This window comes from Nyctereutes procyonoides, unplaced genomic scaffold (assembly GCF_905146905.1).
Source record: "Nyctereutes procyonoides isolate TBG_1078 unplaced genomic scaffold, NYPRO_anot_genome, whole genome shotgun sequence".
NCBI lineage: Eukaryota > Metazoa > Chordata > Mammalia > Carnivora > Canidae > Nyctereutes > Nyctereutes procyonoides.
This window is the reverse complement of record NW_026575133.1, coordinates 2,124,911-2,149,735: the sequence shown is the minus strand read 5'-3', so window position 1 is coordinate 2,149,735 and position 24,825 is coordinate 2,124,911. Positions and strand designations below refer to the sequence as shown.

The following is a 24,825-nucleotide window of genomic DNA, read 5'->3' as shown; positions in this document are numbered from 1 at the left end:
GAGACCTGATGGAATTGATTATTCTGCTTTTCCTTGAGCCCAGGAAGCAACTGGGGACAGAATGACACCTGCTAAAAACAGGGCTATGTGTGTTTGGGACAACAGGAAGTAGTGACCAGCCAGAAGCCAGTCCTGACCTGATTACAAATCTGGTTATAAAAGAAAGCAGCTGGAAAGAAATTTGCATGTCCAATAGGTTTCACTATTAAAGTTTACACGACGTGGAGTAATCAGCCAAGCCGGCTGGCTACCCAGATCACATGATTATGTAGAAACATGAAACTTGACTATGTGCTCGAGCAAGTTTTACTTCTCCCTACTGTAGGGTGTTTGCCAGCAGCCTGCACTCTCGGAAATCAGACTCAAGTGACTGGGACCCTTGAGATCAAAGGCTTACCATGCTTCTCCCTAAGAGGGCCAGGGCCTGCTGACATTACTGCTGACGGTTATTCGTGGCTCTTATAATTAACAAAAAGAATGGACAAGCTTAATAAAATAACTGTCCCTGCCAGTCAGAAGTTGAGGTAAGATTTTCCTTATCTAATACTTCTCCTTCCTCTGCTTCTTCTTTTTTTTTAATGCTCCTACTGCATCTGAGAAATATTGAAATCCTGGAATACTTTGCTAGTTGTAAGGCAGTGGGTGGCAGTTGCTATAGGGAAGTAGACTGAGTTTTTAAAGAGATATGTAGGAACAAGTGGGCTTATTCCTGCTGGCTTTTGCTATTGAAAGATTAAGGTAGAAAATTCTGGAGAATTCTGGCTTAGATTCTACTAAAGGTCAGTTTTCCGAGTCTGAATACAACAAACTAGTCTAAGAAAGGGTTTGTCTAACCCTTGTTTAACCTTTGCTAAACGCTTAACTATTTCATTGTGGATTACTATTTAATATTTAATGTTAAGGATCATTGTAATCATTTGTATTCATTGTAGTTGTACTATCTCTTATTTATTTTGTGGGTGTATATCACAAGTGCTTGGGGACATGAGATCTGTTTTTCCAGTGTTCTTATGTCAGTATAACAATTCTCTATAAAAAAGCCACTTGGAAAAAAAAAAAAACCAGAAGTGGCGCAAGGAACAAGAATCAAAAAACTCCTCTGAGTTATGGAAAAGACAATGTCTCAAATTCTCATTTGGAAGATCTTTTTGTCTCATTGTAACAGCATCATGTTTTTAGAGACTGAAACTTTTAAATACACAATGAGTGTTATATATTCCAACTACCATTTGAACTTCAGTTTTTAGAGGGTGATATGACACGTGTAGCAAGTAAGTTTCCACAAATAATAAGGAGCTAGAGAATTAGAGCTTTTGAGACAAAATTTATGAGAAATTAGCCTGGAATTGGCAGAGGGATGGCCCTTTACAGTGAGAGTATGCATCTTACATCTGGTCGGTGCTTGGTAAATAGTGGTTTGAAATGAACTGCTGATCTGGGACCAGTAGGCTCCATCCATGCGGTCAGACATTTCAAGGGTGTGTTGGTGAGGGCTGCGGTATGACCTGCACTGACAGGGGACAAGAAGGTGCTTCAGCTTTTGCCTTGGTTTCAAGTTGCTACACTCTCATGGGAGGGGGGCAGGTGAATCAATGAAAGTAGTAAGTGACTCAATGAGTATAGAAAAGGTATCAGAAAGGGACACAGAACATAAAGACTTCTAACTCTGGGAAATGAACTAGGGGTGGTGGAAGGGGAGGAGGGCGGGGGGTGGGGGTGAATGGGTGACGGGCACGGAGGGGGACACTTGACGGGATGAGCACTGGGTGTTATTCTGTATGTTGGTAAATTGAACACCAATAAAAATTAATTTATAAAAAAAAAAAAAAAAAAAAAGAAAAGGAATTGGGATAGCCAGGAAAGGTTTCATGGAGAAGATGCTTCAAGAGCTAGGTTTGAGAGGTGGCTTAAGGCAAAAGTAGTGTGAGAATTGTAGGAAAAGCAATGAACCAGGAGGAAGGAAATAGAGAAGCTGACACTTGAGACTGGCCATGACTCAGTGCATTGGTGGGATGACGAGGAGAGTGTTCTATCCAACAGAGACTATGGAATAGGGTATATGGTACCAGAGGGTAGTCATAAGGGAGAATGTGTCGGGTGTGGCCAGCTCACAGAGGACAGTGAGGCTCTAACTGTAGCGGATTAGAGAATGGTTTACAGGGTTAGAGATGCCATGCCAGCAGGCTTACTAATGGGTGACAGAATGGACTACAGGGGGAGGAAGCTGGGGACAGGGATATTCTGTAATGACGGTAGTTGAGGATTGATGGCTTCTAGTGTTAGGGGCCTGGACATGGGGCACAGCAGTGAGAAGGGAAAGGAAAGGAGAGGTAAGAAAGACATGCCAAAGAAACTAACAAGGAATGGATATTAGTGCTTCTCTCAAATGAGCAAGAGGGTTTTAAAAAGTCCTTTCTAAACATTCCATAACCTAGAGCTATACCAAGCCTTAGAACCCCTTTTAGGAAATCCAGATGAGAATTTAAGTAAAGGAAAGCACTAGAACCTGAATCACTGTATGATCTCCACTTGCCACCCCCTATCCCTTGGGACAAAGACCAGCTTAATAACAGAGTGGTTGATAGGCAATATGCAACCATAGATTATAGGGTAGAAAACCAAAACTCTACTGTGGATAATCATACACTACATTCATCTGCTTAGGCAGAAGTAACTTTTTTCTCCACTTGGTTACTCAGTTGTCTTTACAGAATTGGCCTGTTTTGGTAAAATGTGCACTGCTGACGTGGAACTTTAAAAAAAATGAAAAAAAATGAAATTGTAAACACGATGGACTTGAAGCACCATCTTAAATATTTTCTGTAGTTAGATGGGATGGCAAGGAGTAGGGAAATGAAGTAATTGACCCCTATGGACTGTGTCCTCTGTCCTGACTCGTTAATACCAAATCAGACGGTTGTCTAACTGCAATTATTTGGCACCAGGTGACAGTATAAGTGAAGAGCTGTGTTTATATTCTTAGGTTTATCAAAATTTAGATGAGAATTTGCTTAAATTTTTAGCCACAAAAGTAGAGAGATAATTAGTGTCCATCAAGGGCACATAGTGATCCTGGCCCATAATAATTATTAGATAAAAAATGATATTAGTATCATTATTATTCTTTCTTATTAATTCCATAGGTGTGTAATTGAAATCCTGAATAGAAACATAGGACTTTACATTGATCCTTGATAAAGTTTATGTTCATTTCAGTTCTTCTTTTTATCTATTTTGGTTATTTGGTTATTTTGGTTATTTTACCTGTTGGTTGTAACTCCTATGGCATTTAGCTTTGCAAGGACTGGAGACACAACAAACACCCCTCCTCTGCCTTAATCTAAGTGGCTAATAAAACTGTTGAGCACACAGAGCCCTTCTTGGGTGTCTGGGTCTCACTGCTAGGACTCTTACTTGGAGATCTAATTTCACAGGTTTTGGGACATGGCTTCTCTTCTCGAGTCTTGGAATCCTTAATTGGAATTTCCAGTTACTTGATTTTTCAAGTTCGATTCTTCAGAAACAAATCCACTGGGGTGTCTGGCTGGCTCACTTGGTAAAGCATGCAACTCTTGAATTCAAGGTCATGAGTTTGAGCCCCATGTTTGGCTGTAGAAATTAAAAAAAAAAAAAAAGAAAAGAAAGTAAGAAATTCACCTTCTTTTCACCTTCCTGCCACTAGCTCCATCTCTGATACTCTGTTTCTGTCAATAGTATTGTCATCAACCCTAACTCTGGTTCATCCCTCTCTGCACCGCCATTTACTACCACACCCTGTAGTCTTTATTTTGTGATACTTCCATATATTCTACATATGGCTTTTCTATCACATCACCCTGGATAGATCCTCATCTCCCCTGTGTTCCCTATCTATAAAATGAAGAGTTTGGAAACAGACAATTTCCAAAGTCTCTCTCAGCTCTAATGCTATGTGATCCCTTAAGCATGGAGACCATTCTCTGACCGTTTCCTGATTGAATCATCTGTCTTTGACAGATGCCTATCCGTAAACAGTAGGGCCAGAGAATACAACCAGACAGCATCCAAGGAGGTCATCTAGAAGGTTGCTATGATGTATTTAGAAGGACAATGCAGTTGGAGCCCCAAAGGATTGAATTTCAATTGCCAATTATTATCTATGGGTCCTGAGGAAGTCACTCAACTTCTATAAAGCTTGTTTCCTCAATTGTTAAATAAAACTAGAGATGCCTTCCTCACAGGCTTATTGTGACCAAGTAAGAGCAACATGGGCTGAAGTGCCCAGAATGATATTTTGCCTCATGGTCAGTATAACAAGTAAATAAAAAGTAAACACAATGACCAATACTTCAACCCACACTTCATGAGTGACCATTTGCTGTCTTTCTTCCTACTCATGGTAATGGAAGTGGCAACAGAGCAGGGGCTCGTGGTGGGTAGAGCAACTTTTGAATATATATGTGTCTGGGAGCATTTCTCTTCTCGTTCTTTACAAGCTTAGGGCAGAGACCAGTGCTGATATGGGAGGGCAAAAAGAAGGCACAGCATCTACTGGTAGAGATGAGATAAATTTCCCAGGAAGTTTTTCTCTTCACACTGCCCACCTGCATTATGTCAGCTGAGTATTGGCTCAACTGGGACATCCTGTGTCACACAAACGGATGGAATCCCAGACAAGTCTTCTTTCTCCTTGTAGGCAAGCTGCACTGGAGCCATTACTAGAATTTGCTTAGTTTTTATAGCTTTCAGGATCATCAGCTAACAAAACTCAGGTTTTGTCAGGAAAACTCTAAACCAGATTCCACACATCCAAGGCACCCTGTCTCCTGGATCCAGAGGTTGACTGTGTGCTGTAGCTGAACAACTCCCTTCTTTTCATAGCACTACTTTCCCAGTGGGCTGTGATACACTTAATTAGGTTTTGAAGAACTGAACCACAATTACATTCCAGCCAGGCCTTCTACATCACTGATTTGAGGAGACTGGGCTGGTACCAGATGCTTAAGGCACACATTTAGAGTATCTTCATTTTCCCCCACAGATGACTAACCTTGTCTGTTCAGTAGAGAATTTACTGTTTGGTTCATTTTCAAAGAGGATCTTACCACTGCCTTCGTGCAGTGGCATCAAGGAATCTAGGCTTGTTAAAGAATATGAATAAGAAAGATTGAATGGCACCTTGCTGCAGGGAAACTGAGAACTTTCTTTGGCTTTTTAGTAACCCTATAGAAGCATCCATCTGTGCCCCCCATCCCCCAAAGACATGGCTGCATCATTTAGATCAGTGTTTCTCCACCAGGGGCATTTTTTGCCCTCCAAGGGACATTTGATTGTCACAACTGGAAAGGGGGGTAGTATTGGCACCAAGTATGTAGATGCCAGAGGTGCTGCTAAACATCCTATGTTTACCGAGCAGTACTCACAGCAACGAATTAACTGGCCCAAAATTTCACTAGTGCTGCTGTCGAGAAACTGATTTAGACCAAGTAAATGAATTCTGTCCAGAACTGGAAGCACTTCTTCATTTGTATGTTCTTATGGTCACGGTATATATTTATCGTTTAGAATATATATTTTTTTGCAATTGATGGGCCTCTGCTCACTGGGCTGATTTTCCTCTATCTGGGATGGTTTGGGTGAGGAGTTGCCAAGGAGAAGGGCTAGAGGTGCTTGGGCCTATATTTCAATGAGTTGTTGTTGTGTTGTTGTTGTTTTAAAATGTTAGTGTCAGACAAAACTAGATTCCACAAACTATATGAACCGTTGGAGCATATTGCTCTCTCCTGGGTTGAGAAATGAGAACAGGAAAGCTCTCCAGTTGTAAGATCATCTTGGAATAGTCTCTGTTTTCTCTGTAAGTAGAATGTATAAACTATGAGTAGAAATCCTTAGAGTTGGGATAAAGAGCAAATTAACTGATAAGATAGATATTAAGAAGCCCAAGGGCTTATGGATCTGATATTTATGGCCAAACTCTGATGAGGTAGATATGCCATGCTTGTCCTCGAGCAGAATGTGTTGCCCTAAAGTCCATGGGTAGAGTGTTACAGGATAAAGGACAGATCAAGGGGTGAAGGGTGTCTGTCAACCCTTTAACATCTTCTCAGTCCCATATGAAGATCCTGCAGCTGTGTCTGTGTGGCGAGGATCAGAATAACTCTGCCATCACCTGGGATAGTTTCTGCTGCAATATTCACCTTTTCTTGCCTGCTCTCTCCTTATGGCACTGGTGTATATTTTGTGAAACTGATGGCTGGGTTTTAAGGAGGCAACTTTTTAATTCTTTATTTTTATTTAAGATTTTATTTATTTATTCATGATAGAGAGAGAGAGAGAGAGAGATAGAGGCAGAGACACAGGCAGAGGGAGAAGCAGGCTCCATGTAGGGAGCCCAACATAGGACTCGATCCTGGGACTCCAGAATCATGCCCGGGGCCGAAGGCAGGTGCTAAACTGCTGAGCCACCCAGGGATCCCCAAGGAGGCAACTTTTTAAAAAAGAGTTTATGCCAGCTCTATTATAAAACAATCCTGTATCCAGCCTCCCACAACTCTTTAAGTTGATGTCAATCTTATCCAGAGGAGAGCAGTTTCTTGATTCTCTTACACTATTGGGAACGGTAGGAAGATATGTATGTGAGGGGTCCAGGATGGTGGGAGGCTGGTGTAATATCAGTTCCTCAAGGCTCATGGGTGACACTAGATCCCGCTTCCAAGCTAAAGGGCAACAATGTTCTTGCCCCTGTAGATAAGACCTTGCCAAGGAAACAAACCTTTTGTGTCCACTTAACTGGATTCTCTGTAGGATACTGGTCAGAGGGGTCACTGTCTCCCTGTCAGACACATTATGTCTCTTGCTTTGTGATTCCCATTGGTCAGCCCTGCTTAAATCTCACAGATCTGGGGCCATTCTGCTTCTTTAAGGTGATCCTGTGCCTCTCTACAAGCTCAGGACTGTTCAAGCCTTGGGGACAGATTTAGTTTTCTCATTGCACACACTTTCTGGGCTTCCTGGGCCCCCAGGCACCAGCACATGATTAGAGGTTAAGAGAATGGCACACCTGTGCTCCAGAAATGGGGCTCACCTTCTGATTGGGTAGAGTGCCAGCCGCAGTGTCTCACCTGCAGATCAAGGGAGTGGTGAATCCTGAAGTGTGACCATGGCTTGCAGTCTTCCAGGTCCCATGGCCTCAAGGTTCCCAGCACCTGGTAGGTAAGTGGGTTTTGTGCCAGCCTCTGATGCTGAAGCACACGCTGCCTGGCCTGCAGCGCAGACCCTCTCTCAGGGAGCATGCCTCAGGTCCATACCTTCTGCCGTGTGGGAGCCTCCTTATTGGCTTGTGTGTTCTCATCTCCAGTTCTACACACATCCATGAACAGGCTAGTTTTCCTTCCCTGCCTGTACTTTGTTCTACAGCTGAGGGCTGGCTGCTCCCTAAAAGCTCCTCCTGCAAGCCCCTGTCCTCTTGCCTTGACCACATCCTCCTACCTGTCCTGCCTCACCTCCCTTTTGGAAGGGTGTCCCTGGGCAGCTCCGCCTGCAGGCTGATTTTCAACTTGATACGCTTACAACCATTTAGCAACATTGTGGTCTAGGCCCCTACACAGGCCATTTTCCCAGTCCAGCACGGCTGTTTCAGCGCTCACTTCAAAAGCAAGACAAGAAAGCAGCTTTAAAGGGCATGTTGCTTCTCCTTGACACACCACCACACTTCTCTGTTGGCCACTTTCCTGAGAAAGGATCGCATTAGCCTGGGGGGTCTTCCAGCAAGCTAGCTCCCTCCGGATTTTATCCCTTCCCACCATGGAGGGAACATGCAGCAGGCAGCCCTGAGCTTCTGAGACGTGTGGCCACGAAGCCACACAGGCCCCATACTTGGTTTAATGCCCTGCTTTTGCAGCCCTACAATTCTTAATGATTTTGAACAAGGGGTCCTACATTTTCGTTTTACCCTGGGCCCCAGAAATTATAGCGCTGGCCATAGGCTCCTTGAGCCACGTCAGCTAAGCCTGCTCCCCCCTGCTCTATGTACGGACACAGACACCAATGGAGAAGCTCCTACCCAGAGCACACAGCTTTCCTGGCAAGGACCTGAGAGGTCACCTCTTCAGCTCCTTTATTTTGGAGGCAAGAAAGCTAAGGCCCAGAGAGGAGAAGTTACAATCCAAGCTCACACCAGCAGAGCCTGCAGTAGAACCACATCTCTCTGTTTGCCTGTGGGGAGATGGGGAGAGTAGCCACCTCTCTCCCTACCCCTCTTTAATCCTGTGTCATTTTCTGGCCAATAAAGCTTAGTCTAACTTAGTCTGTGTTCTATATTTTCCCTAGGCTTTTTTTTTTTTTTTTTCCTAAAAGGTAACTAATTCACTGTGAGAAACCCCAGTGAAGTCCTACAGAACCATGCCCATCAGGATTTCAGGCTTTAACGTGTTTCCTGGTCCAGACTTGAATTCTGTACTGACCCAGACATGTCTGGCATTTATGTACAGATACATATTTTTTCAAAGAATGCTCCCACAATAGTTTATTTAATCTAAGAGTGAGTTGTAATTATAAAGAGTTGCCTTACACATAGACAGAGCATAGAGAACCAGTGTGGTATAATTTCAGAAGTGCTCATAAAGGTGTTTTTGCTGTACTGAAAAGAAGATGATCTTTGAAATCAGGCAGGCCTGGGTTTGAACACTTCTCTCTACTTACTAGCTCAAGGTCACTTAATCCCTCTTTGCCTCAGTTTTTCCCTCTGGAAAGTAATATCCTATATTGTTAAAATAATATAGAACATAATAAGGGTGTTTGTAACAGTGAGTATGTTAGAGAGGAACAGCTCAATGGATGCTTCCTTCTCCCCAAATCCCTCCCGGCTGGGGCTACCCACCAAATTGTGTCATGAGACAGGCATCCATGTAGCATAAGGAAGTGTCTCAGAGCCCCGGTTCAAAATTAAACCTCACTAAGGGCAATAGATTGCCTCATTAAGGCATTATCTGTCCCTGACGCTCCTGCAGCTGGAGGGTGGATCGCTGGGCTCTTCTCTCCCACACAGAGGTGGCTCAATCAACAATTGTTAGCTGAGAGAATGCAACACTGTTCAGGAAAGAACTGGTGATAAATTCGGAAAGGTCAGAGGAGGGAGATCATACCTAAGCAAAGAGAGTTGGGGGTGGGGAGCTGTGGCTAAGAGTGATCCCTGGAGGGTAGAGACTGGAGCTCAAAGATGGAAAGAAGGGTCCTTCCCAACTGATTTGTTGTTGTTTACTTTTAACTTCACTGGGTGTAAAAGGTCACAGGTCAGAGGATAATCTCCTAACCACGTGAAACATAGTAATGTCCACAGTCAATCCCCGACAAGGAAGGAGTCATTTTATTCTAGAGAAAACAACCATGGTAGAATAAAATACAAACATGAGAAGTATACTTTCAAAAAGAGAATGCCAAATGTAACACCAAATTCTTGGAAAACTGGAACCTTGATATATATGTGACTATTTGACTATTTTGCCTTTTATACTATCTTTACAGCCTTTTCAGGGTCAAAGTCCTTTTTTTTTCCCCACAATAGATGGTTTTTTCATTTCCTATCATCTCCACATTTAAAAGCAATCACATTTGCAAACCAGTCAGTCACAGATGAGTGGGCCTAATATACCTGATGAATGCTAAAAACAACCTCTTGGACACGATTAAAACAAAAAGAATTTGTATAAATACCTCCAAATGAAATGAGGAAAAAATCTGCTTTGAAATTGCTAATAATCACTTTATGGGTATGAGGTTTCCTTTTGGTGTGAAGCAAACCTTCTGCAACTCGACAGTGTTGGTGGTTACACAGCATTATGAATTTCCTGAATGCTGCTGACTTGTATGCTTTGAAATGGTTGAAATTGTGAATTTTACATTATGTGTATCTTACCACAATTAAAAAATTGATAATGAAATTATTTTCCATACTGTCCATAAGATATCATATCTTGGCGACCCATGATCATATATTTGACCAATTAGATATTGTTTCAAAGTGTTTTTTAATATAGTATTATTAATAAGCATTTCTGGATGGTTTTTAAGAATTGCCTTGCTACTTTCCACTTTGATCCCTATACCTGAGATTCCCCCAAATCTCTTTTTACTCAGATCTTAATGAAATGAACTTAACTGAGTTGAATTTTTTCAGGTTATTGAAAATACTGTTCCTCAAAATCACTCTTTACTCCCTGAAAATATCTTCACTGTTAGCTACTGAAATGGATGTCCTGGGGTGCCTAGGTGGCTCAGTCAGTTAAGCATCTGTCTTCAGCTCATGATCGCAGGATGCTGGATGGAGCCCTTCAACAGGCTCCCTGCTCAGTGGGGAGCCTGCTTCTCTCTCTCCCACTCCCCCTGCTTATGTTCTCTTTCTCTCTGTCAAATAAATATATAAAATCTTAGGAAAAAAAAAAAAGAAAGAAAGAAATGGATACCAAGACAAGTAGGTAACAATATTACATTATACCACATAGACATAGGCAAGACTCATTTTTTTTTTCCATCAAGGTTAATCCTTAAAGGAACGTGCTCAAATTCTTAAAAACACATTCCTACTCTAGAATCACATAGGATTATGCTTTTGGCATTTTCCAAAACGTGATTAGAATTACATATCACACTGTCTTACAAATTTATTGCTTGGGAATCATCAGTAGTGCATGGTAATTGTGCTGGTAGAGGAGAGACTGTAAACATAGCAAAATTTCAGCCGTGTATACTGTGTCAGAACAAAGAGCATTCCAAAGTGGAGTATGGTGATAGGATTAAATAACACGACCTTTGGGGACTCTTCCAAACCAACAGTCTGTCATCTGTGGATACAGGGAACTTTTTTGGATTTTGCTACCTGCTTGTGTATTACTTTTGGGAAGAGATTCCCTTTACCCAAGCCCTTCCCTGCCACATGACTGGCTGAGCACAGGGACCAGCAAGTTTGCTGCAGTGCCCAGAGGAAGGAAGGGGCTTCATCTCTGTAGGCCCCACAAATCAGAGAGGAGGAAAAGCTGTGACAGATTCTACTGTCACACCAAGTGGCAAGTCTTCTAAGAACTTTTTAAAACTAGTTTAGCATATTTTCTTGGCCATCTCATCAGTCTCAGGATGCCAAGTCCCACGCCTAACTGTCTCTGATAGGGTAAAGCATGCCAGGATTTTTTTTAAAAAAGGACTCAGGGTATTAGCAGGATCATCCCTACTCCTGCTTGTGCCAAGTCAGCCCAGTTTCTGTCTGCTTATAATCCAGATCAGCAGTTCAGACATGCCAAAGATGACCACAGAATATTTGCAGATCTCGGTAGGAAAAAAGAGAGAAAGAAATGGTAGTGTGTTTGGAGAAACTTACAAGTTACCTTCTCTGTTTAATGGGTGGTTAAGAACTGTTGTGCCCAAGATTGCAAATCTGAGAAACCACCAAGGAGCCAACGCCGATGCAAGTACATGAGGGTTTATTTACAAGCTCGAGCTTGGGTCCAAGTATACTCCATACAGCAGAGCAGGGACTTGGACCCCGAGACTAAGAAGCACAGCAGTGTTATAGGGGCCAGTGGCCAATGAGATTGTAACATACGTAGAAAGTTGCACAGTCATGTTGGTCCACACGCAGGTGAATTACGATTCACCTTATAGTGACCATTTGAACTAGCCTATTACTCTGGTTAGAATTGGGGCGCAGGTTTGGCGGGCAAAAGAGGGGTTTTCATTCCTTGGCGGTTAAAGGTCAGAGGTCCCGCATTCCTATATGTGCTAGTTTCTGATAAGGGTGTGCTTAATAGCTAAACTAGGGTGAGGGAGTGCCTTAAACAACAGGCAGGTCATGTGGGGGGTTTTACATGAGATGGCGGGTGTAGCACAAAATGGAGTTAGTCCTGCCCTGCTTGTCCAGGGGTAGGGAATTTTTATTAGATTTCCTGGGTCCCACAGAACCATGACAGTGAGATGATCCCAGGTAAGGGGCACACATTCCTCCACTCCCGGGCTCCTAAGTGGTCTGACAAGGGTACTGAGAAATGATGCATGGGGACATGATACTCCAGTCTCTCTCCAGGAGTCTAGCCACTCTGCTCCTCAGCATGTCCCAGACCCCAAAGAGTCCCTGACCACATTCCCACCCTCCCCTCATCTGCTTGCACTACTCTCTCCCCTTCTCCTACCATCTGTCCCTTCTTCTTTGTTCTTTGCCCCTCTCTAAAGACAGAAAAAGACCCCTAGGAGCCCATGCTCCCCTCTGGCAACAGGTCAGCTCTGGAGACCAGCAGCAGGGCAGTAATGGGTGCACATGTGTCCCCGGTAAAAACTTCTTGGACAGAGACAGAATTGTCCAAAGAGGCATGTGATGAAGCCCACCACCTGCCCAGGTGAAGGGTCGGGCTGAAACAAGCCAGCACAGGTTATCCAGGGTTGGTTGGGAGCATGGGCTCTGGGGTCAAAAGCCCTGGTTTTGAATCCCAGCTGTCATTTACTAAGTAGAGGATCTGGGGCAAATTTTTTAACTTCTCTAGGCAAATATTTTCTCATCTGTAAAAACTGAGATAATCACAACAATGTGAATTTACAATATATATGTGAATACATTACAGATCTAGACATTTAGAAGTAATTAAGATGACAAATTTTATATCATGTGGTTATTTTTCAATCACAGTAAAAAATGAGGATAATAATAGGACCTACCTCACAGGGTTGTGAAGGTTAAATGAGGTCATGCATGCCAAGTGCCTGGCACACAATACACGCTCACTGAGCGGTAGCTTCTGCTGTTGTTGATGTCGATTATCCCAGTTTGACCACCGCCATGGCTTCCTGGGCTTGTGGAGCCAGGGCTTCGGTAAAAGAAGGTAGAAGACAGTCTCTGCCATGGAAAAGCTGAGCCTCTGGCAGGAGACTCCAGTCGTGTATGGAAAGGGAAAGAAAGGAGTGTGATGGAGAGACCTGGGGAATCTTCAGATTGAATACAGTCCTGGGCCACTGGCAACCTTTCTCTATAGCTTTGTTTCCTCCCTTACAACAAGAGGGGATAGACCTAGGATATTCCTACAGTCTCTCTCACTGCCAAATATCTGTGACTACGTTAACGACAGGCAAACCTAGGAGTCAGGGATCCCAGCTGTGTGGTTTGAAACAAGTGTCATGAATTCTCCGGGCCTTGGGATCTGCATCTGTGAAATGGGGTGGAGGTACTAACTCAGACTTGGGAGGCTTCTTCCACCATGAAAGGGGCTGTCAAAACTTCCAGGCCATCTTCAGCATGACTCACTTTCTAGGAGGAGGAAGCCCCCTCGGCTGCTGAGTTGCAAATCTAAACATAGGCCCAGTGATGCTACAGGAAGGAGGAGCATGAGGAAGAAGGGCCAGGACTTGGAAGAGGGTATGGAAAGGCAGAGGAGGGGAGCCCAGACAGGACAGGCTCTGCTGCATGCAAATAGATCAGTCACTAAAAAGTGGCATGCTGTTTCAAGCTGACGGCTTAAAAACAGCGACTTCAGCTTTGAGACAAATTACCCAAAAGGAAGATATTTTGTGTGAATCAGAGAATCCCCCCAACAGCCCCCACCCCCATCCTCTGTCTGTGTCTGTCCTCTGGTTTCACAAAAGTCAGACGGTTTTTGTCATGCGATTAGGAGGCACAAGGGACCTCTTTCCTGCATTCCCAGAAGGAAGGATTTATGTTCGGCTGCATTAGCTGTGTGTCCCACATGTGCCCTTCTCAGTATGTGTTCACTAAGTATTTGTGGACTGAAGAAGACAAATACAGGTCTCGTATAAAAAAATGACATTAAACTTTAAGGGAGACCCTCCCCATCAGTAAATTAAGATAAACAGTATTTTAAGATAATATTTTAAAAATCGAAATTAAGTACCAGAAAAAAAAGTTCATGATGAACAAAAATAGTGACATTTTAAAAAATGAAGACAGGACCGATATTGCCGATTTATTTCGCCTCAGACCCGAGGATGGTCCACCTTGTAGCCATTAGTTTTCCCTCTTGCCCAGCTGAGGCCCTAAAGGGCATCTTGATGGTGTCCCTCCAGCATCCCCTACTGCGGGGGGCCTGGGGGCCGGAGACGGTGCCTGTCATACTGGCCTCCCAACCGCCAGTGTCCCCATGTGGAGGCCCTCCTCCATTCTGCCACCCTAATCAGGCCACACCTCTGAGGAAGGGTTTTCAGAGGCTTCCTGCTGCCTATAACCCATCTCCTTGGCCCGACTAATAAGGCCCTTGACTCCCGTCCCCACCATCCAGCCTCATCTTTAACTACGCCCTCCCCCAACACCCCACATCCTGCTACTCGCAGCTTCTCACCAGACTCCAAACATCCCAGCCAATTTCATCTCTCAGCCTTACTCTTGCTGTTCCTGCATCCAGCTGCTGTTCCTCACTCTTCTGCTTGGTGGATTTCTATTTTCCCAGCAGGACCCAGCTCCCAGGACACTTCATCTTAAAACCTCAAGTCAGCCACACCCTTCTCAGGGTCCTCATGGCCTCTGACCCACCCCGTGCCCAGCAAAGAATAGTTTCCACTTTTACACGTCTGTGTCATATGAATGTTTAGAGATCAGCGTGTATTGCTTTTGTAAACTGAAGAAACAAAACTACTTTGTGCTTAGGAAATTAAGATACAGCACACAAAAGATGTCCTGTGAGCCAGATGACACTTCAGAAGCTGCTATTAGCACTGGAGAATAAATGACCAGTCCGTAGTGCTGCCTGAAGTGCTGGAAATCCAAGATTCATAGAAGTTAAAATTTAGAGCTGCAAAAGACCTGTGCATCCATGGAATCCAGTCTTCTCATTTTACAAGAAAAAGTGAGGCACTGAGTGATGACAAGAATTGCTCAGATGGGCACAGCCAGGAAGCAGCAGAGATGAAAGTAGAATCTACTTCTCTGGACTCCAGTGCTCTTTTCCTACGTGACCTCTTTCCTGTGCCCGAGAAATTATCTGGAAGGGGGAAGGAGCCACTTAAGAGGGGCCTTGGGCAGAAAGAATGGAATGAGAACAATTGTGGATTCACAGCAGTGGGTTAATTATGTCTAAAATGTCTGGTTGGGTTTGAATTGTGAAGGCCTTTGAATGCCAAGCAAATGAGTTTGTTCTCTATTGTGCGAGAAACAGGGAGACCATGTGTAGGGTGTTATGATGAAAAGGGACAATGTAAGAAAATGCATTTGGGGGAGGGGAGAGAATGGAAGTAGGGAGGCCAGAGGAGAGGCCACTGGCATCAACCATTGCCCGTGGGATCATAGTGCCTGAGGCTGCAGGGGTGGGCACAAGGAAACAGAGACAGGTAAGATCATCTAGAGGTGAAAGGACAGAACTGGTGATGGGAGAGGAAGAGTCAGAAAAAAGAAAGGGGGAAAAAAAAAAACAGAGGTTTCAAGCCTGAGGATCCAAAGGTTCCACATTATAAATTTTGTAGTCTTCTTATTCTCTTTCTAATCAGAAGTCTTCAACTTTCTATAAAATGCTGGTATTGAAATTTTAACAGCAAAAATAAAATATACTATAAAAATGATGAGTAACATCTTAAAAATCCAGAGTCAGTAATAGGAGATTATTTAAAAACCTAAGAGGAGGGATCCCTGGGTGGCGCAGCAGTTTGGTGCCTGCCTTTGGCCCAGGGTGTGATCCTGGAGATCCAGGATCAAATCCCACATCGGGCTCCCGGTGCATGGAGCCTGCTTCTCCCTCTGCCTGTGTCTCTGCCTCTCTCTCTCTCTCTCTCTGTGACTATCATAAAGAAATAAAAATAAATAAATAAATAAATAAATAAATAATAAATAAATAAATAAATAAGTTTCATTTAAAAAAAAAAAACCTAAGAGGAGAAAGTCAGATAAAAGATCTGCAGACCCCGCGATGATCATTATGTTTTGGAAAACTCACTCATCGTATAAAGTAGTTCGGAAAATGGATGTCTTCTTTGCTTCTGTATATACATATATATATGTACATGTGTATATGTATACATATATGTGTGTGTGTGTATATATATATACTAGGAAAATTTTAGAGAGATTGCTACCCTAGAATGATCTTAGGAACATCTTAGCCAGATGTAAGGAGAGCACAGATTTTAAGTACCTAACCAAGTAGATGTAGAGAATTCACAAGAAAGAGCCGGCCATCAGCAGGGGTTCCAGGAGCTGAGAGTGAGAGTAAATAACTCTGAACCAAGAGGAAAAGTCAGGATTATTCAAGAGACCACATAGAGGCTCTTGGGGAGGGTGTGGCTGGTGTAAACTGGGATTTAGAACCAGTAGCTGAGAAGGGCCCTCAACACACACAGAGGACCAGCCCCACAGATACTGAAAAGATAAAACTCCAGCCCCTGGCTGCCGTTAAGATTTGGAAGGAGAAGGAAGGATTTACCTGTTCGTTTTGTTTGCAAAGATTCTCTTACATCTGAGACCCTTTTGAATCCATTCCTAAATCCAGATTAAACACAGATTTTTTCTGATTAACACTGTTTTGCATTCCACCTTTCTTGGAAAGATCAAAGTGCAAAACCCCTCTAAAACCTGCCTTTCATGGTCCTCTGTGAATGCATTAAGGAGCTAAAAGGAAAGCAAGATGTTTTCTGATCCTTTTATTTTTTCTACTAAATTTCAAAAAATATACTTCTTGTGGATAATACCATCTTTTAAGTCATCTCCTGTATTTAATAAACATTATTGGAAAGGTATTTTGTAGACTATGAATTTTCTTAGGTTAGTTTTTGGTGATCTGGCCAAAATATCCAGGTGCAGTTATGTTCCCAGCACTCTTTTGGCCCTGATAGAGCCTTGCATCCATCAACCCACCCTTCCTGGATCTGTTCTGTTCCTCTACATACCAGGGCTGCTCTCATCCTGCAGACTCCTTTCTGAAGGGCAGTCAGCATCTAAGGATTCCTCTCCTTGTGCTCTCTTAGCCAGTGGCTCTTTCTTGGGGAATCTACAAATGGTAACACTGCCAGTGGTTCTCAGTCTTGGCCATGCATCAGAATCTCCTGAGAGCCAATGGTCTGGGTATGAGGATTATTAAAAGCACCCTAAGTGACTACTGTGTAGCCAAAATCAAGACCTCCTCCTCCAAGAAGACGATGTATAGAGACTGCCTATTGACGTAATATCTTTATCTTCAATTCAAAAACACCCATTGAACAAGGTTGAGCTGTTTGTGTTTAGCCTCTGGAGCTAGAGTTCCTGCTCTGGTGCCAGGTTGTTAGGGAACAGCAGGCAGGCAGAGGAAAAGTATCTCTGTATCAAATTTGTATTGATCTGAGCATATGTGAAGGTAAAAGCCTGGTCATGAAGGTAAAAGCAGGGTTGTCAGCACTCACAGCTGGTTCTTTCTGCTCTTTCCCCTGTTGAGAGCAGACATCACACCATTGGCTAAAACTCCTATTTGCCAGTACGTTAGTTTCCTGGGGAGAGAAAGTATCTGGGTAAGCCTTCAGCATCCCATTATGCAGTAAAGATTTGCTGTTAAAGATATTTCAGGCAATAAAAGCAAGTGGGAAAATACTCTGGAGATGGGGGGCAGGTGGGGGGCGGGCTTCTCTTGTGCTCTTTGGGATTATGCCTGGCCTAGAAACAGAAAAACCCACCTTGTTTCTTTTAATAAAGGTTCTCAGCCTTCTGTGTGCATAAGAATCACCAGTCCCAAGAAGCTTGTTCAAATCCCCACCTGGGATTTTTATTCCATTGGGACAGTTGAGGGACCAGCAATCTGAATTTTTGTTTTAAATTTAATTTTTTGGCAAGCACATAATTTTTACTTGCAGTAAACTTACTGTTGGTTAAAAATGTTCTCTTCTTACACTTGAATACGGTATGGAAGCTCTCATTAGTACTAAAGGCACCCTAAGAACCCAAAATAATTAATCTTTTTGCAAAAGTATTACTGTAGGCTAATGATCAAAATGCCACTCGTGTCAGGGCACATAAATCCCCGGTTTTATGCAGAACAGTGGTTAGTAGGTGATTCCCACATATTGGTATCAATCAGCTATGCCAGGTTGGGGAGTGTTCTCAGCCAACCCACCCTGCCACCACCCATCACCCTTCCCCCCAAAAAACACTAAGAAACAACAACAATGACAAACACACCCAGAACCAAACCCAATTCTGGAGCACCTCCTGGCCTGAAGGAGAGCAGCCTAAGTGAGAACGTTCCCCATTCCCATCTCTAGCGCTTGTCACTACTATGAATCTAAACCAGTCTCCAGGGGCTTCTGCAAGAAGAGCGGCTGTGATGAACTGACAGTGCCTGTGCAAGCCTGCGAGGTAGATATCTTCATTTTACAATTGCTAGCATTAGGTAGTCTTCAGACCATAATCTAGGAAAACACTGTTTCAGAGAGTGGCCTGGGTTTGAAGGAACCTGAGATTGACTCTCTCCTGCCCCTCAGGCCCAACCCCGTGATCAAGGACCCCAGGAACAAGGCCTCCAGCACTTCTCAACAACTCTTGTTCCTGGTCTGCTCAGGCCGGGTCTGGTCTCTTCTTTCCCTTCCTTCAAGTATAGGGGTCCTGACATTTCACTGTTCCCGGTTACATCCGCCCAAATTGGAGTTTCAGCTAATTAAAAGCCCCTTTGTTTGCAGGCGGAGGAAAGATACAGATAAACACTGTCTGGCTAAGCAGACAAAACCTATGGATCATGCTCACTTATGAAAATGTTTGAGATATAAGTGGAAAATGTATGTTACAAAATGTCAAGTATGATCTTAATTATGTAAAATCTGTACATACTATACATGTGTATAGGCTGTTTAATTAAATCTTAATAGTGGAGGTTGGAGGGCATCTGAGTGGCTCAGTCAGTTGAGCGTCTGCCTTCGGCTTGGGTCGGGATCCCAGGGTCTTGTGATCCAGTCCCACATCAGGCTCCCTGCTCAGCAGAGAGCCTGCTTCTCCTCTCCCTCTGCTCCTCCCCTGCTTGTGTGCACTCTCTCCCTGTCAAATAAATAAAATCTTTTAAAAAAATAGTGGCGGTTGGGATTAAGAGTGATGCTTTAAGTATTATTTCCAAATTTTGATACAATGAGCAACTGTTACATGTGGCCATTATAGCATTATACAAAAATAGCTTTACTATTTTTGTGAAATATGTATGTCACCTCCTCCCGAACTCATGACAACCAGTGATCTTTTTCTACTGTATCCATAGTTTTGCCTTTTCCAGATTCCAGTTGGAATCATTCAGTATGTAGCCTTTTCAGGCTTTCAGGATTGATTCACTTAGCATGTATTACATTTTTTATCAGAAACAAAGTTACAAAATTAAAAACTGTACGACCTATGTGACCAGCCACTACTCACGTGGGACTCCAAAGGAAAAAAGTTTACATCACTTTTTGCCACTGAAAATACAGTACCCCATCCCACTTTTACCAGATTTCCTGCCGCTGGCATTCTGGGAGTCCCAGGGCTGCTCACACATTCCACACTGCTCCATATTGGCTCCTGCTTGTCTCCAGATCCATGAGCAGGTCTTCTTGGAGCCATTCCCTATACCCCCACACTCCCCTACACACCCACACTGTGGTGCAGATGGCATCCTCCAGGCTCCGACGGATTTCTTGGGCTCTTTCCACCTTTGGCCATAGACCCTTTCCTCATTTCCACACAACCTAATAGTCTCATAAACACATAATAAGACTCTGCTGGAATTTGGGGACTAACAGAAGGGAAGCACAAGACAGAAAATGATTTATATTTGCTACTAGACAAGGCTTCGCTCAGTGTCCTGGATCTCTCTTCAGGTCTTCCCTGCTTTGCTCCCAGCCATAGATCATTTCAAGTGTCAGCTCACCTCTGCACTGTAGAAATCCTCATATAAGTCAACCTGTGGAAACACCAACAACCAGGAGGCCCCAGGAAGATAGGAAACATCCACAGAGCAAAGCCCAAGGCCCACCCACCACATCCCCATCTTCCTCACTTCCCATTCTGGATGAGAGTCTGCAGGCTGAGTGCAGCGAAGATAGCCTGTTTCCCACAGACAGGGATATGGTCATGTCTTTAGTCCCAAAGTCACCAAATGGTCCTGACCGTGTGGCTCGACGCCAAGCAGATCCTGTCCCTTTTTTCCATTGTTGCAAATGCGAGAGGCATGTTCATCCTGCACCCTCTTCATCACGATTCTGCCACTTTGGCTTTCCTCAAGAGGAAAGCACACGACTCTAAAATAAATTAAAATATACAGGCAGTGGGTAATCTAAATCCATATAGAGAAAAGCAGAGTCACAGAAAGGAGGGACGACTACTAAAACCCATGGCCCAATGAGGATGAATTGTCTGAAATTTCGCACTGGGAGTCATGAGGACTTGAGCTGTCCCCCAAGCATCAATTTGCTTAACTTAGGCACTATGGAAGTCCCACAGCACAAAGGGGTGTTCCGAGGGGGTCTTCTGACCAGTGCAGTCAGCATCCAGGAAATTGTTAGAAATGCAAATTGTCCAACCTTCTAGGAACCCATCCAATCAGAAGCTCTGGGGGCGGGGCCACCTTCTGCCTTCCAATAGCCCTCTGTGTGATTCAGGGGGCAGTTTAAGGTGAGAAGCCACTTTGAAGACAAAAACTGCTGGTAACTTTCAAACTATGATTTGCCCAACTCAGTACATGTGGGATTTAAATCTTTTGAGATTCAGGCTCAGCCTGGGTCACACTACTTCAGGGTGTTGTTAAAAACTAAATTTGTTGACATTAATTCAAAAGCTTAAAAAATGTTTAAATCAATGACAAAGGAGAGAATGTATAATTTGATTTGGTTTATATGAGTAATAATTATAATTATTTCTATAATCTGCTCACCATTTGAAAATGCTGAAATGCCATGCTTCTTTAAAAATATGTACTAACATCTTTTGTTTTTTTCTTTTTTCAAGATTTTATTTGAATTCAAGTTAGTTCTAGTTTCAGGAGTAAAATTTAGTGATTCCTAAGTTGCATATAACATCCAGTGTTCATTCTATCATGCCCCCTCCTTAATGCCCATCACCCAGTTACCCCATCCCCCCACCCACCTCCTCTCCAGCAACTCTCAGTTTGTTCCCTATAGCTAAAAGTCTCTTATGGTTTGCCTCCCTCTCTGTCTTTATCTTATTTTATTTTTCCTTCCTTTCCCCTATGTTCACTTGTTGTTTCTTAAATTCCAGATACGAGTGAAATCATATGGTATTCATCTTTCTCTGACTTACTTCACTTAGCATAATACATTTTAGCTCCATCCATGTCATTGCAAATGGCAAGATTTTATTTTATTTTTTTTTTTGATGACTGAGTAATATCCCTATATATTTAATGGGGTGCATGTGTTACTTTGAATCACTATGTTTGTATCCTTTGGATAAATACCTAGTAGTGCAATTGCTAGGTCATAGGGTAGCAGCCCTATTTTTAACTTTCTGAGGAACCTCCATACTGTTTTCCAGAGTGGTTGCACCAGCTTGCATTCCCACTAACAGTGTGAGAGGGTTCTCTTTTCTCTGCATCCTCACCAATATCTAATGTTTCCTGAGTTATTAATTTTAGCCATTCTTATCACTATGAGGTGGTATCTCATAGTGGTTTTGATTTGTATTTCTCTGATGATGAGTGCCATTAAGGACTTTTTCATATGTCTGTTATATCTTCTTTGGAGAAATGTCTGTTCATATTTCTGCCCATTTCTGGCCCAGATTGTTTATTTTTTGGGTGTTGAGTTTGATGAATTCTTTATAGGTTTTTAGATACTAGCCCTTTTCTGATATGTCATTTGCAAATATCTTCTCCCTTCTGTGGGTACCTTTCATTTTGTTGATTGTTTCCTTTGTTGTGCAAGAACTTTTCTTCTTGATGAAGTCCCATTAGTTCATTTTTGCTTTTGTTTCTCTTTCCTTCGGAGACATGTCTAAAAAGAAGTTGCTGTGGCCAAGGTCAAAGGTTGCTGCCTGGGTTCTCCTCCAAGATTTTGATGGATTCCTGTCTCATATTTAGGTCTTTCATCCATTTTGAACTTATATCTGTGTATGGTGTAAGAAAGTGGTCCAGTTCCATTCTGCATTGGATTTTCTCAACACCATTTGAAGAACTATCTTTTTTCCATTGGATATTCTTTCCTGCTTTATTGAAGATTAGTTGTCCTTATAGTTATGGGTCCATTTCTGGGTTCTCTATTTTCTTCTATTGATCTATGTGTCTATTTTTGTGCTAATACTATATACTGTCTTGATGATTACAGCTTTGTAATACACCTTGAAGTACAGAATTATGATGATTTCTGCTTTTCTTTTCTTTTTCAACATTACTTTGGCTATTTGGAGTCTTTTCTGATTCCATACAAATTTTGGAATTGTTCTAGTTCTGTGAAAAATGCTGACGTTATTTTGGTAGGGACTGCCATATTAACATCTTTTTAAAACATATATTAGATTAATTTTGTTCTTCATTTTATTTTGTTACATGAATATGGCTGTGTCTTTACAATTTTAAAAAACTAAATTGTGATCCTATTATCCTTCTGCCATCTATGGAAGGATTTCTCTGAAAGGACTAATCAAAGAGAAGCTGTTTTATGCCAATTTTTACCTACACTTGACTTATCACACTGAGACAGCTGGTATTTAAATCTGGGAACAGTCCAGCAGTACATTCCTCTTGCATATGCTTTATGTTGTAGTAGAGAAAAAAAGTACTCCAAGTAGAACAGATGTTGCCAGAGAGCAGGAAAGCTGTGCATCACATAGTGTGTGAATAGTTGATAAAATGAGCTGAGAGTATCATCACATCTTCTTGATTTGGGGGACACTGTGCTTTTCCAGGTAAGAGAAGCTTGGTGTCTGTAACTGAGCAGTCTGTGGGCAGTTTGTGTGAACTAGAGATGGAGAAGAAGAGTTTTGCACACAAAATGTATGGTTTATGAAACAATTCAACAATGTGCTATAATTATGTAATTATAATTACTTTAATAATCTATAATGAAAAGAAATTAAGACAAGCCAAGAAGCGTCAGATACCAAGTTGAGCAAATGACAAAATGACATCACACTCTTTTGCAACAGTTTACATCTGTTTATCTAAACCTGCAACAAAGTTGCTTATACAAATCAGCCCCCAGCTCCCTCTTAACTCTGTCTGCATCCATCTTCACAAACTTCAGAGAGCATCCTTTACTCTGGCTCATTTTGTCCTTGAATCTGGTTAAGGATTAATTTAGCCTAAAGGCGTTCTGTTCAATTACTGTCAGTTTACAGCCCAAGTTGCCTTCCCTTCTGCACTGGAAATTATTCAATTGCCTCCCAATCAAACCATTCTAACTTCTCTCTCTCATTCTCTCCTTTTCTCCATGCCCAGACCTCTTATGTTTGATTTTCCCTCCTTCCTCTGTGTCAGAGATTCCCCATAGTGCTGCAGGAAAAGGAGATGGGGGTTTGGCGCAGGATATATGTGAACAAACTCTAGAATCCTATGGTGTTCTGAAGCAACTCAAAGGTCCAGCTCTAGGGACACTCTGTCTTGGATGGGCAGGTAGTCCCCCATCTCCCTGATGCATCTTTCCTCTCTGCTGCCTGACGCTAGGGCTTTGCTGAGTTTTCATATGAATGGAATCAGTGAGCTCAGCCTCCCTAACTGCGGATATAAAATGTGATCTCATTTCCTTTGTTATCCCATTTACCACTTGGCACTGACCTCCCCCCATATCCCAACATGGATCCCTCAGTGGGTACCCCGGTTTTGTAGACAATTTCCCAAAATGCAGTCTAAAAATTGTCCTGTTTCTCTTATCCTTCTACTCCACCCTTCAGCCTGTTTTCCTTCTGCCCTTCGCTCCTCCAAGCCAATGAATCACACACTTCCTGCAGCCTGGCTGAGACTGAGGCTGAGATGCAACTACCTACAGGATACCACTGAACATTCAGGAGCAATGGAGAGTAGTTTTCTTGTTGCAAATGGGTAGCTATGTGCCAGTAAGTCTGGAGCCCAGACCCAGTCTTAGGTTTCAGTCAACATGCCACTCTCAGATCCCTCCCCACCTGCCCACCAATGACTATCCCTTAGGTTTGTCTGTGCTCTTCAGAATTAGCTCCTAACAGTCCTTAGACCTGGGAGGGGAGAGAGCTCCCTAAAATCCCCAGTGCAAGTTCCCATTCTTTGTTTGAGAATCTTCCTTTTCCCCAAATGGTAGGAGGGTCTATCCCTACTCAGTAAATCTCACCCCACGCCTCGGTGCCCAATGGTCCTCAGTAAACAACCACAGCAGAACATCAGCCGAGATGGGTTAATTAGCCTTAAATTAAGACTTAGCAGTGAATGCCAACAGACCAGGCCAGGCACAGCTCCTCTAGCAAGCTTCCTCTCCTGCTCTAAACTGCTCCACCCACACTGAAGAGCTTTGCAACATATGCGTCCTAAATCCATGCAGAGCCAGAGAATATTCCTCCAGATTCCCCCTATTCAGCAGGGATTCATAGGCCTCATTCCCCTAGTCAACAGGGATTTATAGACCTCTGCCAAGCTTAATTGTGCACCACTATTCATATTACCTAATGGAAGGCCTAGCTCCCAGAGCCAGAGAAATCTGCAGTCAGGTTTATAGGAAATCACAATCTTCTCCAAGAATGGTGGCTGTGTACAAGATTTACACTTTGTTAACTATAGGGCCCAATCAAATGGTTTCCTCAGAACAAAGGAAAGGCTTGCTTGAAAAGTGAATCGAAACATCTTACTCGTTGAGGACAGAACCATGTGAAATTTTATAAATATAATTTATGTTTATATATAAATGTAAATAATACATATTGTATATTTTAATGTATTTGTATACATTATTTATATACAACATAAAATGTAA

General features: G+C 42.8%; 1 protein-coding gene across 4 annotated transcripts in view; it reads left to right on the top strand.

Moving 5' to 3' along the window:
* Positions 1–288: 288 nt before the first annotated feature.
* BLNK (B cell linker) overlaps positions 289–24,825 on the top strand; it is a 76,645-nt gene continuing 52,108 nt past the window's right edge. For all 4 annotated transcript variants that reach the window (XM_055300438.1, XM_055300436.1, XM_055300435.1 and 1 more), the window contains exon 1: positions 289–524. In XM_055300438.1, the coding sequence (XP_055156413.1) occupies positions 478–524 (47 nt within the window). In that variant the 5' untranslated portion in view covers positions 289–477. The remainder of the gene's footprint in view (positions 525–24,825) is intronic.